This window comes from Panthera tigris, chromosome A2 (assembly GCF_018350195.1).
Source record: "Panthera tigris isolate Pti1 chromosome A2, P.tigris_Pti1_mat1.1, whole genome shotgun sequence".
Classification (NCBI taxonomy): Eukaryota; Metazoa; Chordata; class Mammalia; order Carnivora; family Felidae; genus Panthera; species Panthera tigris.
Genome location: NC_056661.1, coordinates 95,156,553 through 95,173,176, shown reverse-complemented (window position 1 = coordinate 95,173,176; position 16,624 = coordinate 95,156,553). Strand labels below are relative to the sequence as shown.

Sequence of the window (16,624 nt, the reverse complement as noted above, 5' to 3'; positions counted from 1 at the left end):
TTCACACATTCTCTGTGCTGTTTCACCCCACAGCCTCAGCGATAGGTACTGTCTATGAGTGCAGAGGACATTAGTAAACAAAATAAATGTATCATAATATAATAATGAAGCAGATAGGCTTTGGGGCAGGGCAGACCTGTTTTGAATTTTAAGTCTGCATTTTGTTATTTGTCCTTAGGTAAGTCATGAAACATCTCCAATCCTATTAGCTCAACAGCAAATAGGGATAATAATAATAACTACCTTGGTCCTGAAATTTTTGTGAGAATTAAATGAGATAATGTTTGGGGAGCACATGGCACTATGTCAGATTCAACATTAGTGTTCTGGAAATAACAGCTGTTAAGATTCCATTGTTTGGCTTTTCTAAAACTTGCTCTTTGAAGACCTGTCTGGATGGCTTTCAAAAGCCGTCTCCCTGGTTCTTTCCGAACTTGGCTGCATTAGTGATGTGGGAGTTGCCTATCTTAGTTTGCTATGGCTGGCATAACAAAATACTAAACGCTGCGAGGCTTAAACACCATAAATTTATTTTCTCACCATTCTGGAGGCTAGAATCCAAAATCAAGGTGTCAGCAGATTTGGCTTCTTCCGAGGCCTCTCTCCTTGGCTTGCCTTCCTGCTGGGTCCTCACATAATCATTCCTCTGTGTGCACACATGCCCCTGATGCCCCTGTGTGTCCAAATTTCCTCTTTTTATAAGGACACTAGTCAAATGGGATTAGGGCTCACCCTAATGACCTCATTTTAACTTAATCACCTCTTTAAAGACCCTATTTCCAAATACAGTCAGTCCTCTGACTGGGGGTTGGACTTCAGCATGAATTTTGGAGGGGATACAGTTCAGCCCATAACATTGCCACAAATTAATTATTTTTGGCTGCATTTGCAAATAACCCTTTTAAAGAATAAGAACCTGAAAAAAATTAAAAAGAATAAGAACCTGAATAGAAACTATGGTTGAGGGATTTTAAGATATCTTCTAGCCACTGAAATGCTAGGACTTTGCAGGATTCTCTATATATGATCTATATAACAAGTTTACTTATTATGCCTAAAAAATATTTAAAAGGTTTAAGGCTTTATAAAATAATATATAATACTTATATTTATAACTTGTATATAACATTTTTAGAGTACGGTCTCTGGTAATAGGCTAAAAATAGTTTTTAAAGCACATTGTTGAAAAATGCCTGTGAGGCATTGAGCAGGGGGTTAAGAAACATTTATGTGTGTACCATAGGAATATATTAAATGAAATATTTATTAACTGAGCACCTGTTCAGGTACAGCATTAGGCCAAAGATTAGGGGCAAACCAGAGAAGTACTTGCCCTTGAGGGGTATTGATCTACTTGGGAAAATGCCAGAAATGTCACCAAGTGAGCTCATTTAATTGCCAGTTAAATTCTCAGTGTAGACACTGAGGCCTGTGTGTTCACAGTCACCTCTGAAGCCAGGAGTGATGGTTGGCTTCCATAATGTGAGAAAGGAAGGTGAAAATCAGAAAAATAGGTCCAGGGGTTTTCTCACTGCAGCGTCAGGACAAATGGAAACAGAAAGCCCTGAGGAAGTACTGTATAGCAGAGAGGTGGGGCAAGGGTGCTCAGAAAAGAATCTGACTAAGAGCCGTTTCCAAGCCCACAGACCCCGCGGTTCAGACTAGGACAGTGATGTGTTCCACCCTTTCACTAAGTTAAGTAGGATTTTGAAACTGAGGAATGTATATGCTGGTGGCACTGTTTTGGAATGAGTACAAATAGGATACCCATGGTTAGAAAACGTGGGAGTCAGGTACCACCAGATACTTAGGAGAGATCCTCACCATGAAGTGAAATGCAAGAAAAACCTTCATTTACCAAAGGAAAGAGGTCTCACTTCTTTACCTCATCCTCACCCTTAAGGAATATTTTACTTCGCGTAAACCATGGTAATGACCAATATGATGGAAATGTAACTTGAGAAAATCCTGTTTAATGTGTATCTTTACTCTTCTAGGCCTCTTTTTCGTGGAAGTTCAGACGTTGATCAACTTGGAAAAATCTTGGAGTAAGTAGTAACTCTAATTTTGCATCAGCATCTGTAGCATTAAAACATTTACAGTGCCTTTCATCTAAAATGTTTATCTCTTGTCCTTCCTTCCCCAAGCTGCTGCCTCAGACAGTGTTACTATTTGTGTGGTGAGTGGGGACATGGCATACATGCTGTTTTATGCAGAGCCCATCATGACATGTAGCCTATCCGGGCTCTGTTCTGGCAGCTTGTATGTTGTTCATGTGGATCTTTTCGCTAATCCTCCTTCTCCATTTGGCTGAGCTCCAGTTCTTTTCAGATGTGTTGTGTGCTTGGGCCGTTTCAGATGTCCACTGTCAGAGGTGGGGCGCTTGGTAGCCTGGTAACCCATTCTTGCCCACTGGGCTTCCTGTCCCCATTGAGTATCCTTTTGTTATCCAGATTGGTTTTGCATTGTTTTGTTTTCCTGGGCAAAAGATGGTATGCTACACAACCCATTTTTCTTGGGAGCACCAAAATAGGAAATGAGAATCCTAGATTCTAACCCTACATCTGTTGCTAAATAACTATGCAATGTTGAGAAAGTCATTTAAAATGCCTCATAAAGTGCTTACACAGTGCCTGGTGCATAGTGAATACTTTAAAAATGGTAGCTATTATTATAATTCATCCTTAATTGTTTAACCTTTTTGTTCCTTAACTTCTTCACCTGAGTAATGAAACTTTGGATGTAAATTCTAGGATTCTTTCTTGTGCTTAACATTCTTTGGTTCTAATTGTCTGTTACTTGGCTTGTTGATGATTTGCAGAGTTCCATTCATGTCTACATGTTTATGCATGTGGGGGTATGTATGCTTTTATGTTTCTAGAATGTTCAGAGGGAGCTTTTCTTCTCACAAAGCATGAAGCATGGCATCCTTTTGGGATATGTGCTTGTGCCAAGCCCCATCAGAATTGGGGGGGGCGGAAATAGGGCACCTGGATGGCTCAGTCAGTTAAGCATCTGGCTCTTGATTTTGGCTCAGGTCATGATCTCCCTGTTTCTGAGTTCAAGCCATGTATCGGGCTCTGCTCTAACAGTACAGAGCCTGCTTGCGATTCACTCTTTCCCTCTCTGCCTCTCTCTCTGTCTCTCTCTCTCTCAAAAATAAATAAATAAACTTAAAAAAAAAAAAGAATTGGGGGGAGTAAGAAAAAAGTGGGGATTCTAGAACCAAAAATAACCCTGATCATTGGTCTATAATATTTTATAGGAATCCCAGAGATTTTTATGATACTTTCAGTCCATCTGTAAAACTGATGAAAAGTATCCCTAAAGAAAAGAATTATATTTTAACACTGTCTACTCAAACAGGACTGCTTAAAACAGTTGGAATAAAACTGGAACCTGAGTTTTGTCTTTTAGTGACTAGAAAGCTTCAGTAGGCTTCCATTGGTGCTATTGCCACTGCCGAATCAGAACCCAGTGGCCTTAAGGCCTAAAAAATATTTGCTGATTTTATTGCCTGGGGGCTTCCCAGGTCCAGGGAAGCTGCCAAGACTACCACTCCTCCTCTTCCTCCCTCTCCCCCTCCCCCCCCCCAAGCCACCTCCTACCACTACTAAGGCGTAGACAGTGACTATTACTGCTATTACTGTCACTCCATAAGGTAGACAGATTCAGGACAAAACTCATGTTCTCCCTGCTTCTGAATGTCAGCTTCTCTGATCATACAGTGATAAGCCCTCCATCTATTCTTCCCCCTCACTGTGTATTTTGTGTGCAGTGCAGTGGGAACTTGAAGCAGGAACTGTGAAAGTCAGACCTACCAGTGACTCTGTTTAAAGGAAAAATGATCTTGACCGAAGCCAGCTTGCCAGACATTGAAACCTGTCACCACCTTTCCCTTACTGACACTACTGGGGCGTTCTCTCCAGCTCCGGGGTCTGCAAACTTGTTAGCACTATTAGTGCCTCTTAGTATCTGAAGCCACTGAGATGGACCCGAAAGAACCTTTGACAACCATGTTTGACTTGCTTCCAGTGGAAAGCCAGTTCCACTTTTGGCAAAGGCCTGAGACCCTAGATTGCCAGCAAAAAAGAAGCCATAAAGTTCTATATATGTTGTGCCTTCAGATATTACTTCTTGGTTTCTGGCGTTGTTTCACTGAAATTATGTTCTGTTTACTCTGCGTTTGTTACTTTGGCATAAAGAAAAGGGACAATGCTGCACCCTAGTGTCATTTCTAAAGTACTTGAGAAATGATTTCTGTCCCCACTGCCATTTATAGGTTTTGTGCTCTGTCAGTCTTTCCAGTACAAATGTCAACTTTTAAGGCTTATATTCAGCTGTCCAAATACTGAAACTTGATGCAAGCACTTGTTAATGGACCTATCAGAATTTCACAACACTCATATATGGGCCATAAAAGTTCATACTGGATGTTAAACTGAAAAAAATTTTTTTTGAGGAAAGCCACATTCACATTCTCTTAAGGGCAGAAATGTTTCTGCACTTGGAGACATTTATACTTTCAAAGAACAACAAGTACTTTGAAAGTGAAACTAAATGCTTTTAGCTCGTGACATTTAAGAGCATTTTTAGGAGCAGAGTCATAGTTAAATGGAAACAAAATATTGGATTTGGAATAAGGAGAACTGGGTTCACTCGAGTGAGCTGAACTCGCTGTGTGTGACTTTGGCAGTTGATTTCACTCCTGTCCTTAGTTTCCACATCTATAAAAAGGAAGTAATAACTGACCTACATGTCTCAGAAGGTTGTTATGAGATCAGAGGAGGTGATAGATTTAAAAATACTTTTGAAAGTTATTTCTATAGGTAGCTATGTATATATACATGTAATTATACACCACATATACACATACATACAGAGACGCTGTTTCTTTAAGGGCTTTTGGCAGTCAGCTGCCCATATCGCCAGATTTATTTCGACATAAGTATATTCAAAGCTGCAAATAAAAAGATTTTAAATTGTTACTAAGAATTATTATAACTGATTTCTAGATGATTGGTGATGATATGCAAAAAATGATATACAAATGGCTAAAAAGCTGAAAATAAAAGGAAGAAAATTTTTAAAGTTTTTAATAAGTATTCTTTTTTCTTCCTCTGCCTATTCCATTCTATCCAAACACACACATTGATGTCCTTTAATAATCAATAGTGCTATCTTTTTTCTCTTTGCTCTTATTCTAGATCTTGCTATTAAGCAAATTTGTATGTTGCCCAAGTTATTTCCATTTATTTGTTCTGGTAAATATGTCCAAGAATCTGTCTTTATTTGCCTCAACAACATGGCTTTCCCAGCATGTCCAACAGATACAGGCATACAGTGTCTTTCCCCGGACACCCAGTAACAGGTGCAATTATGGTATGAGTATTTGCTCTTCCCAGGTGAGGTCTGTGACCTGGGCTCTGCTGAAATAAGAGAAGGAGGAACAAAGCCTTACAGAGAGCCTGTGATTTTCACCACCACATCTTCCTAAAACCTGGGAAACCCAATGAGGAGAACATATCTCAGGACCTCAGTCCCAGGCCAGCACCATCTCTAACTGTAGTTAAAGTAATTTGGTCATGGGGCACCTGGCTGGCTCGGTCAGTAGAACATGTGCCTCTTGATCTCAGGGTTGTAAGTTTGAACCCACCTTGGGTGCAGAGATTACTTAAAGATAAAATCTTAAAAAAAATAGTTTGGTCAATTTGAAAGCTATATATTCTGTCCACTAAATTATAACTTTTAGTTCGGAGTTAATCAGAGTCTGTAAGTGAGATGTAATTTCTTGTGTCCCTTAACTTCCCTTGTTGAAACCTACTTACTATCTATACATAAACTTTAAATAACATGTCTATAGTGTATAAGTTGCATAAGGCCACTGACAATATTTCTGAAGAACCTCGGCACATATCAGTAGGACTCAAGCAATTCATATTTTTAGCATGATAGCAATGCATTGCCCACACATTTTAGATTAATAGCATTATTTTCTTCTCATGATAATAATAATGGGTAATGTATTGATATTGACAAGTACTGTTTATCAGGCACTGTGCTATGCACTTTATATAAATTATTGCTGTAAATTATCATTTTTTTCTTTTATTTGTTTATTTTGTGAGAGAGAGAGAGAGAGAGCATGTGTGCTTGAGCAGGGCAGGAGCAGAGGGAGAGAGAGAATCCTAAGTAGGCTTCACACTTAGTGCAAAGCCTGATGCAGGGCTCAGTCTCACAACCAGGAGATAATGACCTGAGCCGGAATCAAGGCTCGGACGGTAAACCAACTGAGCCACCCAGGCACCCCTAAATTGTCGATGTCAATAAAGAAAGACACTAAGAAAGAAGCTAACTAATTTGTCCTTACCTAGCAATAAGTGGTAGATGCAGAATTTGAACCTAGGTCTACCTTTTCTAAAGCCTGTGCTGTTTTTTTTTAATTTATTTTTTGTATTTGAGTATAGTTGACACACAATATCTATGCTGTTTCTATATCATTGGATCCTCTCTCCATGTTTCTGATTCCAGAATGATTTTCAGCAGAAACATAAATGATACTGTCTTTCGTTATTGTTTACTCTGGAATACCATAAAATAGTTTGGTAATATAAAATATATATAAGCTAAGTTTAATTCAATTAATTTGAAATTAAATTATAAAATAGCGTGTGCCTGATAGTTACACAAGATTAACATACTTTTTAGCCTCTTTTTGGTCTGATTCTAGTGTATATAATTACTGTTTGGAGAATTATTCTTTAACCAAAAGTGCAACCAAATTTATGTGTTAATCATGTTAGATGAGCATCATAAAGCATGTCAGTATGAGTGTTTGATCAGAACACAAAAAGCATTCTCGGGTGTAAAGGAAATATTATATGCTCTTATGAGCCTCCTTTGAACATATAGGTTCTACTCTGTCAGTACATCAGGACTTACTGGTAATATAATAATTTCCATTTCTGCATCATCCTATATATTTGGTATCTGCTACCAGAGTAATCTTTTATCTCTTCCCAGTGAATTATACAATTCTCCCCTGAGATCACCCTGTGATCACCATACTGCAATAGGACAGAAAGAGATGAGAATCCCGCCAGTAATATAAGTGAGGGGCTCCTGGGCTCTGTGTCCCCCATACCTGCCTCTTAGACTGTACCATCATCTAGAATTTGGTAGGAAAACAGCTTCAGCATAGCATCTAATGCTTATGTTCACATGTGGTTCTTTTGTAGTGTAATTGGACTCCCAGGAGAAGAAGACTGGCCCAGAGATGTCGCCCTTCCCAGACAGGCTTTTCACTCAAAATCTCCTCAACCAATTGAGAAGTTCGTAACAGATATTGATGAACAAGGCAAAGACCTACTCCTGGTAAGTTCATGCGGTGCAGAGTTGGTCTGCACTGGGCGGATCAGAGCCTTGCCCTGTCCACTGGGTGGTCTGCTAGGTGGTGGGCACAGTATCAGTTCAGCATCATGTGCCACAACCACACAGGGCCGAGGCCACAACCACACAGGGCCGAGGCCACAACCTCTCTCTGCAGCTTTCATTTCCACACCTGCAGCAGCTGGTGGCTTTTGATTCTGGAATGTCTTCATTTCCTATAGAAAGAGAAAGAGAAAGAGTCTGATCCACAAACTTTCAATCTGCCATCTTTAAATGTTCGTTTGAATGCAGCCTTTGAAGCCTCTCAAATTCATCTAGACATATGCTTCTAATAAGTATTGAATGTGCCATGCACATATAAAATACCTCACTGAAAATAAGGACTCGTGTTCAGCTTAAGATTCAGACTCGTAATATTTGGCCTTGTATGTAATTCCCTAACGTGGAGGACAGAAAAGTAGGTAGAGGAGTATACCTGTTGAGCTACTCTTGGTGTTCAGAACCCAGTGACTGATGAGTGTTTCCTTTACCTACTGAATAACAACCTATGATAGCTAGCCAAGAAAGTACTCCTAGACCTGGAGGAGCTAGTGCTCCCATTCTGTCAGTGTATTCTAAATTTCAAATGTAGACCTAAGAGTCTATAGGTCTCGGTAGAAATGTTATACCTTAGCTCTGTGTGGACACAGCCATTGATTGGCATGTTTGCAGAGCCACGGATTCTCCCGGTGAAAGCCCTAAGTCCCATCTTCACCTGATGGGGGCTCATTTTCTGATGCTTACTCTACGGTTCCCTCCACTGCCGCATTATGGAGAAGGACAGCTATTTTCCCTCCCCACCGTTTATTTCTAAGACACTCACTGAGAACTTTGGCCCACATCCTTTGAAACAAATTCTTATTAGAAGGGAGAATATTCTCCTATACAAAAACTCACTATATATACACACTTGCTGGCTCACCTACTATTTAGGAAAATTTTTTCTTGGTTTCAATTAACAGACAAGTATTTGCATTACCTTAAGAAAAGGAGGTTTGATGGAATGTTTCATGTGGCCTGGAAGTGAAAAGCCATCCAGAGTGTAAATGCTCTCCCAGTCCTGCTAAGAGCATCACCTGCTCTTAGCAACTCTGCTTTTCTCTGCCCTGCAGGCCTTTTCTCCTCTTCATTATTTCTTTTCAGTTGTGCTGTCTGCTCCCCTTAACTTTGGCTGGCCCCTGACTATCAGAATTTCAGCTAACTCATGGATCCTTTCAGCTCTAACCCCCACCACTAACATTTGCTCTGTTAGTATTTCCTACATCAGATTCCTGAAAAGAAGAATGTGGCTGACACGCCTCACCTTTTTGCCAACCCATGATATGGGTTGCTGCCTAGGGCCTGCATTCCTGGTCCAGTCAGCTATGCTAGGAGGGAGGGAGAGATGATGTGTTATAAAATATGGCCACCATAGGCTTTCCTTTTCAGCAAGAACTCTGAATGAAATGCTCCTCTTAGAAGAAGATTCTGGACAGTCAGTCACAATGATAAGCAACTTTAGTAGTGAAGTATTCCACTTCTTCAGCTACTGGGACATCCAAAGACAACTCAGAGTCTCTCAACATCATTAGGAATCACCAAAAGGAACTTAAAATGTAAAGCTAGTGGACAGTGCCACATGCTCATTCATTCAGTGTCTCCACTGGTGGTGCTGGCTTTCAAAGTCAGACCACACACTAGTGCTGGACTAGAGAAGTAGCAGGAAACAAAGAAGAAAAAGGAACAAAGAAACTACCAAAGAGAGAAGGAAGAGGGTGGACAAGGAGTGTCAACAGAGATTAGAAAAAGCAAAGGAAGGGAATAAGAAGCAGATTCAGTGACCTCAGGACTAGAAGCAACTTAAGGACAAAACATAGTAATCCGAGGGCATTCAGGGAAAGGATAGCCCAAGACTTCAAAGCCTAGAACCCCCTGAAAGCTCTCACTGTTTCATGCTAGAGGGACAGAAGGTAGAACTGTTATAATGCAGAAGAAAGCAGGCTGTTCAGTACCAGATAGGCAGCTGAGATCCCGGCAGGACTTGTTGCCTCTATTGAAATTTATTCAGTAAGGAAGGAAAGTGAAGGGTATTTTAGGAAGTTGTTTTATTTAAGATACAACATTTAAAAGTTTAGCACTGTGAGAGTTGTCCTTTGTTTTATCTGAAATAAAGGCTGACTATATAATGCTCAGCCATGTATGAATGGATATATGCATTGACATTTATAAATGCTCTCACATACATATGTAAGTTGGGCATATTAATAAGACCATTCAGAGGAAAAATTATTTTTTAACAACCAGAACCTACCCATCTTTACAAGCTTTGTCCTCTCCATCGTGGTTAACTGGAGAGGCCACGTACTTATTTTCTTGCTGAAAAAAGTTTTAGAGTTTCTGCTAACTGCTTTCAGGGCCTAAGGTATATATTTGTGGGGGCTGGCGGAGGGGACGGTCCTTGGATTAGTCTACTTTTGCTGCATAACCAACAACCCCCCAGAAATCTCACTAGCGTACAACAGTAAACATTTATTTCTTGCTCATGGGTCTGCAGATGGATAGACAGCTCTGCTTTAGCCTATGGGTCAAGTACAGGTCTTCTCCATGTGTCTCATTCTAGGGCCCAGAACAAGAGGGGCTTTGGCTCCCCAAGGCCTGTTTTTCTCATAACAGATGTTATGATGCTCCCAGAAGGGCAAGCAGAAACACATGATGCCCCTGAAGGCCTAGGCTTGGAAGAGGCACCCTGCTACTTCTGTCCACATTCCATTGGCCAAAGCAAGTTACGTGGTCAAGGCCAGCTCTAATAGAGGGAAGAACACTCCTCCCATGAAGGAAGGGTGGGAAGAAGGAGGCTATGTGCTGAAAAATGATCCAGTCCATCATAGTATTCAACCCTTACTAAATAGCAATCCCAGAAGCTAATTTTATAAGACAGTTATTTGGCAAGTAAATTAGATTTTCTTAGAGAAATAATATTCTCACAGAAGATTTTGGATTAATTCTCAAGTCATCCAAATTGCTCTGTTGAAGTAGAGCAATGATAGAACTTAGCCACCATTTCTATGTTCTGTAGAACATAAAGGATTAAGACTTCCAACTGGAGATTCTCACACACTTCCACATTAGGCTAAGGATTTCTCCTTCTCTCCACCGTCTTCCCAGCTCTAAGCCATCAAGATAGCTGTGCGGACAGGCTTCCTCCGAGACAGTCCTCTAGGGACATGTCTCTCTATCTTGAACATACTCCCACATTTTTTTTTCTTCTTTCCTATGTCCTAGGGATTACATTGGCTGCTTCTTTCTCTAATGCCGCTACCTAATTTTCTCCTTCCTAGACTCTGGGAAGAGAGAACCCAGGCTTAAGAGTTTTGCCCCTGCTCTTCTGTCCTTACAGAATTCAGCCCATGCAAAGCTTTTCTCACAATGTTTATTGCTGTTAAGGACAGTAGAACCATTCTGCCACCAAGCTCCCTCATCTGCTTGCCTTTTGGCTCTTTGGTTTTCAGGAGACACTCTGAGAAACTGGCATCCATGGACTGGTGGGGAGTTCAGGATAAATAAGATTTCAGGGGACCCAAATTTGCCTGGAATTATATATAGAGTTTTCTATTTGTGAGTGTTTTTCTAGGTCAGTAGCATTCAACAGAGTGTTAAAGCGTCCCTAATCGTCAAGATCTGATGGAGACTTTGAGGTCCTTGAGGGCAAAAACCCAGATTAAATGGAAGTCAGCATAACCATGATAATGTTAAGTCTTCAGATTACATAGAGGACTGAAATTCATAGACGTGTCAGATACCCAGCTCACTAAAGTGGACACTGCATCACAAAGACGGAGAAGCTGGTAGAGTTTCTCTCCTACTTGTGTGTTCCTGGGCGATGGATAGGTCTTACTCATCCTCCACTAGTGCTTACCACCTGCTAGTCACTCTGGAGGTGTTGGTGGAAGGACAGGAGGAGGAAGTGAAGAACAGGATTACCTGGGGTTGGTGTGGAAATGGAACTAAGATTAGGGAAGCATTCTGTCTAATTGATTATGAATTGTCAGTTTGAGAATGGAGATTGCTGCCCCAGAGGTTCACCATCCCCCTCCCCCCTCCCCCCCCCCCCCCCCCCCCCCCCCCCCCCCGCCAACCCTTTCACCTTCTACCTACACTTGAGTTGACAGCCTGGAATAGAGTTTAGTACCAGAACTGAACCTAATGGACATTGCTGCTGCCCATGAGGCACCTAGACATGCACCAGAGGAAGGAATCATTTCCTCTGGATGGTGCAGCCCTGGGCCAGAGTGCACAACTTGCTAGCAGGTCAGGGTAAGTTGGGCCTAGGTTTTAGCCCTTACTTGCCCTCCTTAATAGAGAAAACCTTTATTTCCTGCTTTAAAATGTATTTCCTTTTTTTGGTTTTCTTGTTATTTTGTTTTGCTTTTGATATTAGAAATATGTCAGAAACAAGGGCGCCTGGGTAGCTCAGTTGGTTAAGCATCCGACTTCAGCTCAGGTCATGATCTCCCAGTTCGTGAGTTTGAGCCCCGCGTCAGGCTCTGTGCTGACAGCTCCGAGCCTGGAGCCTGCTTCAGATTCTGTGTCTCCCTCTCTCTCTGCCCCTCCCCCACTTATGCTCTGTCTCTCTCCTTCTCTCAAAAATAAATAAACGTTGAAAAAAAAATACGTCAGAAGTTGTTACTGTAGTTTAATAATTACCCTCTTACCCCTAAACAAGACAACTCCGTTCCATTCCTGACTCATCAACAAACCTTGGGGAAGAGTAAAAAGTTAGGGTGACATCTCTGACTACAGCACTAAGTTTTCTAGCATTGGAAAAATCACTACCTAGGGGTTCCTGGGTGGCTCAGTCAGTTAAGCGTCCAACGTTGGCTCAGGTCGCCCCCTCATCAGGCTCTCTGCTGTCAGCACAGAGCCCGCTTCGGGTCCTCTGTCCCCCTCTCTGTTTGCCCCTCCTCTTCTTGTGCTCCCTCTATCTCAAAATTAAACTTAAAGAAAGAAAAATCACTACTAAATAAAGTTATATACATACTATGATAATACTAATAATATCTTTTAAAGGACCTGGGATAGGTAGAAGAGAAAGCCTGGGGAGGTAAAAGTACACAGGCAACCCAAAAGCTATTGCTTTTTCCTGAAGGGCAGTTTATACATTGAGGACATATATAAGATACGATATATATAAGACTGTCTACATTTTATTTAGTGTCCCATGAAGTAGATACTCATTCTGATTCTAGACACACTTAATTCATGGCAGTGAACAAATGTATAACTGTGTAAACACATTATTTAAATGGACATGTTTTATGTCAGTTATTTTTTTTCTTTATCACAGAAGTGCCTAACCTTTAATCCGGCCAAAAGAATATCTGCCTACAGTGCCCTGTCTCACCCCTACTTCCATGATCTGGAGAGGTGCAAGGAGAATCTGGATTCCCGTCTGCCTCCCAGCCAGAACAGCTCAGAGATGAATACAGCCTGAGGTCCCGACGGCCATCTTGAGCTGATCACCGGGAGAACACCCCTGGGGGCTGATGGGCCCCCCCTGAGTAAGCCCCGCAGAGCCACTGAGGATCACTGGCTGGGGACCTTCTAGTTGCCGTCGTCTGGACGGGCTCTGCTTCTCCATGGAAACCGCCTAGTTTACTGTTTTGAAATCAATGCAAGAGCGATTGCAGCTTTATGTTCATTCGTTTGTTTGTTTGTTTGTCTGTTTGTTTCAAGAACCTGGAAAAATTCCAGAAGAGAAGCTGCTGACCAATTGTGCTGCCATTTCATTTTTCTAATCTTGAATGCTGCCAGTGTGGAGTGAGCAATCCAGGCACAGCTGAGTTATGATGTAATCTCTCTGCAGCTGCCTGAGCCTGCTTTGGTACTTTTGAGTGAGAGTGTGCACGCGCGTGTGCATGTGCATGCATGCGTGCGTATGTGTGTGCGTGAGATTCTTGATTTCTTAAAGTGTTACTTTCTGTAAACAACAAGAATAATTGAATTTTAAAGACTCAAAGTGACCTATAAATAACAGGTGTCTATTGACTAAAGGTGATTTACCAGAATGGGCTTCTCAAATTACACAGTTGAACCTATGTCCTCAGAATTTCTTTTATGGCCAAAAACAGTAAATTTGTTAGAAGTAAAACATTCACTATCTAGATGAAGTTTTATACACACAACAAAAGGAAAAAAAATGCTAGTATCTTTTAAGAGACCTGTTTTTTAAAGCATACACTCTATTTACTCTTGATAAAAGCTGAAAATTACTCACTGTAAGTCCATTTTAACCTGTATTATATGCTTTGTTATTTCTTTTGAAAAACACCCTATAAGCTTTTTCTTACTTGCTATAGATTTAGGGAGTGTACCTCAAATAGGTAAAATGGTCAAAAAAAAAAAAAAACAATTAGAGAAAGCCTTTATTTCCTGATTTGAAATCTGTTTCCTTTTTGGATTCTGTTGTTACTTTATTTTGTTTTTTTGATTTTAGGAATTTGTCAGAAACTGTTTCCTGTTTTGACTCAGAGAATAGCTTTCTCTGACGAGACAGGAATACCATTTAAGTTTTCCCTATTACACTGTACTTTTTCTGCCATGCACTGCCTTGTTTGCAGAGTTTCCATCTTATCTCCTAGGGCCTCTAGTATATATTACTACCATTACATAACTAATAACAGATTGTTTAAGCCGTTCCCATGCACCTCCTGCTTGCTTTCTTTCAGTGAACCTTTTGTAAATAGTTAGATTCAGATTGTGGCTTAATGGATCCAATTTTTCAGCCCTAACAGGGTCCCCTAGGCTCTCACTCCAGTGTGATCTTCCCAGCCAGCATTTGTTGTTGTTCCCTAGGCAGTGAGTGGAGGATTGGCTCTTCTCTATCACCAGCACATAGATTGCCTTAAACTGTTACTTAGTGTTTTACAATTTTTTTAGAAGATGTCCGTGTAGAATCGGAGAGAATGTCTTTAACTATTTTTTTTTTAGACGTATATATTTACCCTATAAAATGATCTTTTCTCCATCTCCCAGGCTGTGCTTATTTCCAGTGCCTGTGCATACTCCCTCTCCGTGCAGAGCCAGCCTGACCTGGGCATTGTGAACAGCTTTACTTTTTCTCTCGCCATTTTCTCTACCGTTCTTTATATTTCATGTCATCTCTGCCTTATGTGTGGTTAGTACTCAGTTAGCTCAAGTAACCCGAAGACACAGAGATGAAGTATCCTTTTGGAAGTTTAGCTGTCTTTGCTCTCTGACTCATGTTTTGAGTACATGCAACAGATAGGCTATGTTTAGAGTTAGGGTTGTCAAAGAATGAACATCGCTTCACTCAGTAGAAAATGTTCCAGTTGATGTTTATATATTGTCTAGCCTTACTGAATTCTTCACAGCTTAATATTCTATACTACCATGATGAACAAGGGAAAAATTAAGACTTTTCTCCTTGAAAGCTTTTTGGGTTGGAAATTACTCTTTTTTTAATATGTATATTGTTTAACATTTTTCTAATTCAGTAACTTGAAGAGCAGGAAAATTGGTCTAAAGCTAGATATGAATGAGAAGATGGGCCACAAGAATGTTTGATGCTTTCTTCCTTGTTGACAATATTGCTTATGTTTTGTCATCACTGTAAATGCTTGAGATATAATGAATCCATAGCAGTCGGGGCAATGTCTCCCCTGGAAAAGTGATTTCTGCCTTTCCTTTGAAGACATTTTTTGCTGGGCCCTAGAAATTCAGTTTTAAAACTCAATATAAGTACTGATTTCATCATGTGCTTTCTGGTTAGTATCCATGGCTAGAGTGAACATAAGTTGAGTTTCTGCTTTTTTCAGGTTTTCAGAAGTTCTCTCAAGAAAAATGCAGCCGTTCTGAACTGGAATTTTTCAGCATTCTTGGGAATTCTAAACAAGTAGAGAGCTCCACTTTATTTCTAGCATATACTTTTGGTTCATTTCTCAGTAGTGTTTATGAAGAAAACTTAAAGCACAAACATTTTGGCATGAGATTCATTAGATGCTTGGCAAATTATCCCCTGAGAGGCAGAAGGAGAGGGTATCTGGCCTCTCTGACCCCAGCTCTTCCATCTGTGTGGTTCTTGCAGTTGAGTAATTACCCTCGTTTTATGTCTTTTACATCCAGGCTCACCAGTTCTGAAATCCAGATGCCACACGAGCCCCCTTCCCATTAGGGCACTTTGAAGCATATAGCAGCATAGGAATTTACTGAATACAGCTTATTCTTCTGTGACATATGGTTTCAAACGTCTTTGCCAAAAGCCAAGCAGTGGTCAGCTAAAAAAGTCATACTGCCCCAGGGATATACTGAAGCAGCTTATATCAATAAAAATACGGTGTCAGATTCAAAATCACATTTATATTCACATTTGAGGGCTGGTGCTAGAATGTGCCTGATAGTTTCTATATGATAATTGTTCTCTTAGGGCCCAGGCATTGTGGGAACCATAGTGCATGGTGAAGTTGTAACAATCCCACTTAAGAATAAGAGAGAAACCTGTCCATTTCAGCATTATAAGCTATCATGTGGCAAAGGTAATAAAGCCCTAATCTTACAAACTTAAAAACACAATACCCAGTGCATTGGCACCTCCCACTTTGTCTCTCCTTGAAAGTAGATAAGAACCCAAGAAACAGAACCTGTTTTAAACAAGACGTCGGAGCCATTTCATCCCTCTGTATTCTCATGATTTTCTCTCAGGAATCACACACTAGGAATGGCATACTTTTCATTTAGCCCAAGGTGTCTTACTAAAATAAAAGTAGTTCAAAATATTTACCTAAGAATAGAATCTCAGCCATTTAGTTTTAAGTAAAAATGAAAATTTCAGAATGCACGGGATGTTAATATCTTAAAGAAAATGTACACCTTTCAATAGAAATTTATCATTTGACTCCAGAACACAGTACTGTCCATCTTGATGGGGGGGGGGGGGGGGAACAACCAAATAGTACCAAATATTTTGAATCTTAAATTATGTATTTAAATTGAGCTTTTAACTATATGCCTCTTAAGGTCAGTAATGGCAGTCCTCATGCCATTATGGAAATTAAAATCATGTAAGCTTCCTAATATCACAAACATATTAAAATTCTTCTTTCCAAAGAATTGCTTTTAAGTGACAACTTGGCTATTTTTATGATAAGCACAGAAGAGAGTGTCTCACATTTTCCAAAAGCAGGCTTTTGTTGCATAGTCA

At 40.4% G+C, this 16,624-nt stretch overlaps 1 protein-coding gene across 3 annotated transcripts in view; it reads left to right on the top strand.

Moving 5' to 3' along the window:
• The window catches only part of CDK6 (cyclin dependent kinase 6), a 246,911-nt gene extending 230,578 nt beyond the window's left edge, over positions 1–16,333 (top strand). For all 3 annotated transcript variants that reach the window (XM_042966501.1, XM_042966511.1, XM_042966509.1), the window contains 3 exons: positions 1,998–2,048; positions 7,239–7,374; positions 12,752–16,333. In XM_042966501.1, the coding sequence (XP_042822435.1) occupies positions 1,998–2,048; positions 7,239–7,374; positions 12,752–12,898 (334 nt within the window). In that variant the 3' untranslated portion in view covers positions 12,899–16,333. The remainder of the gene's footprint in view (positions 1–1,997; positions 2,049–7,238; positions 7,375–12,751) is intronic.
• The last annotated feature ends 291 nt before the right edge of the window (positions 16,334–16,624 follow it).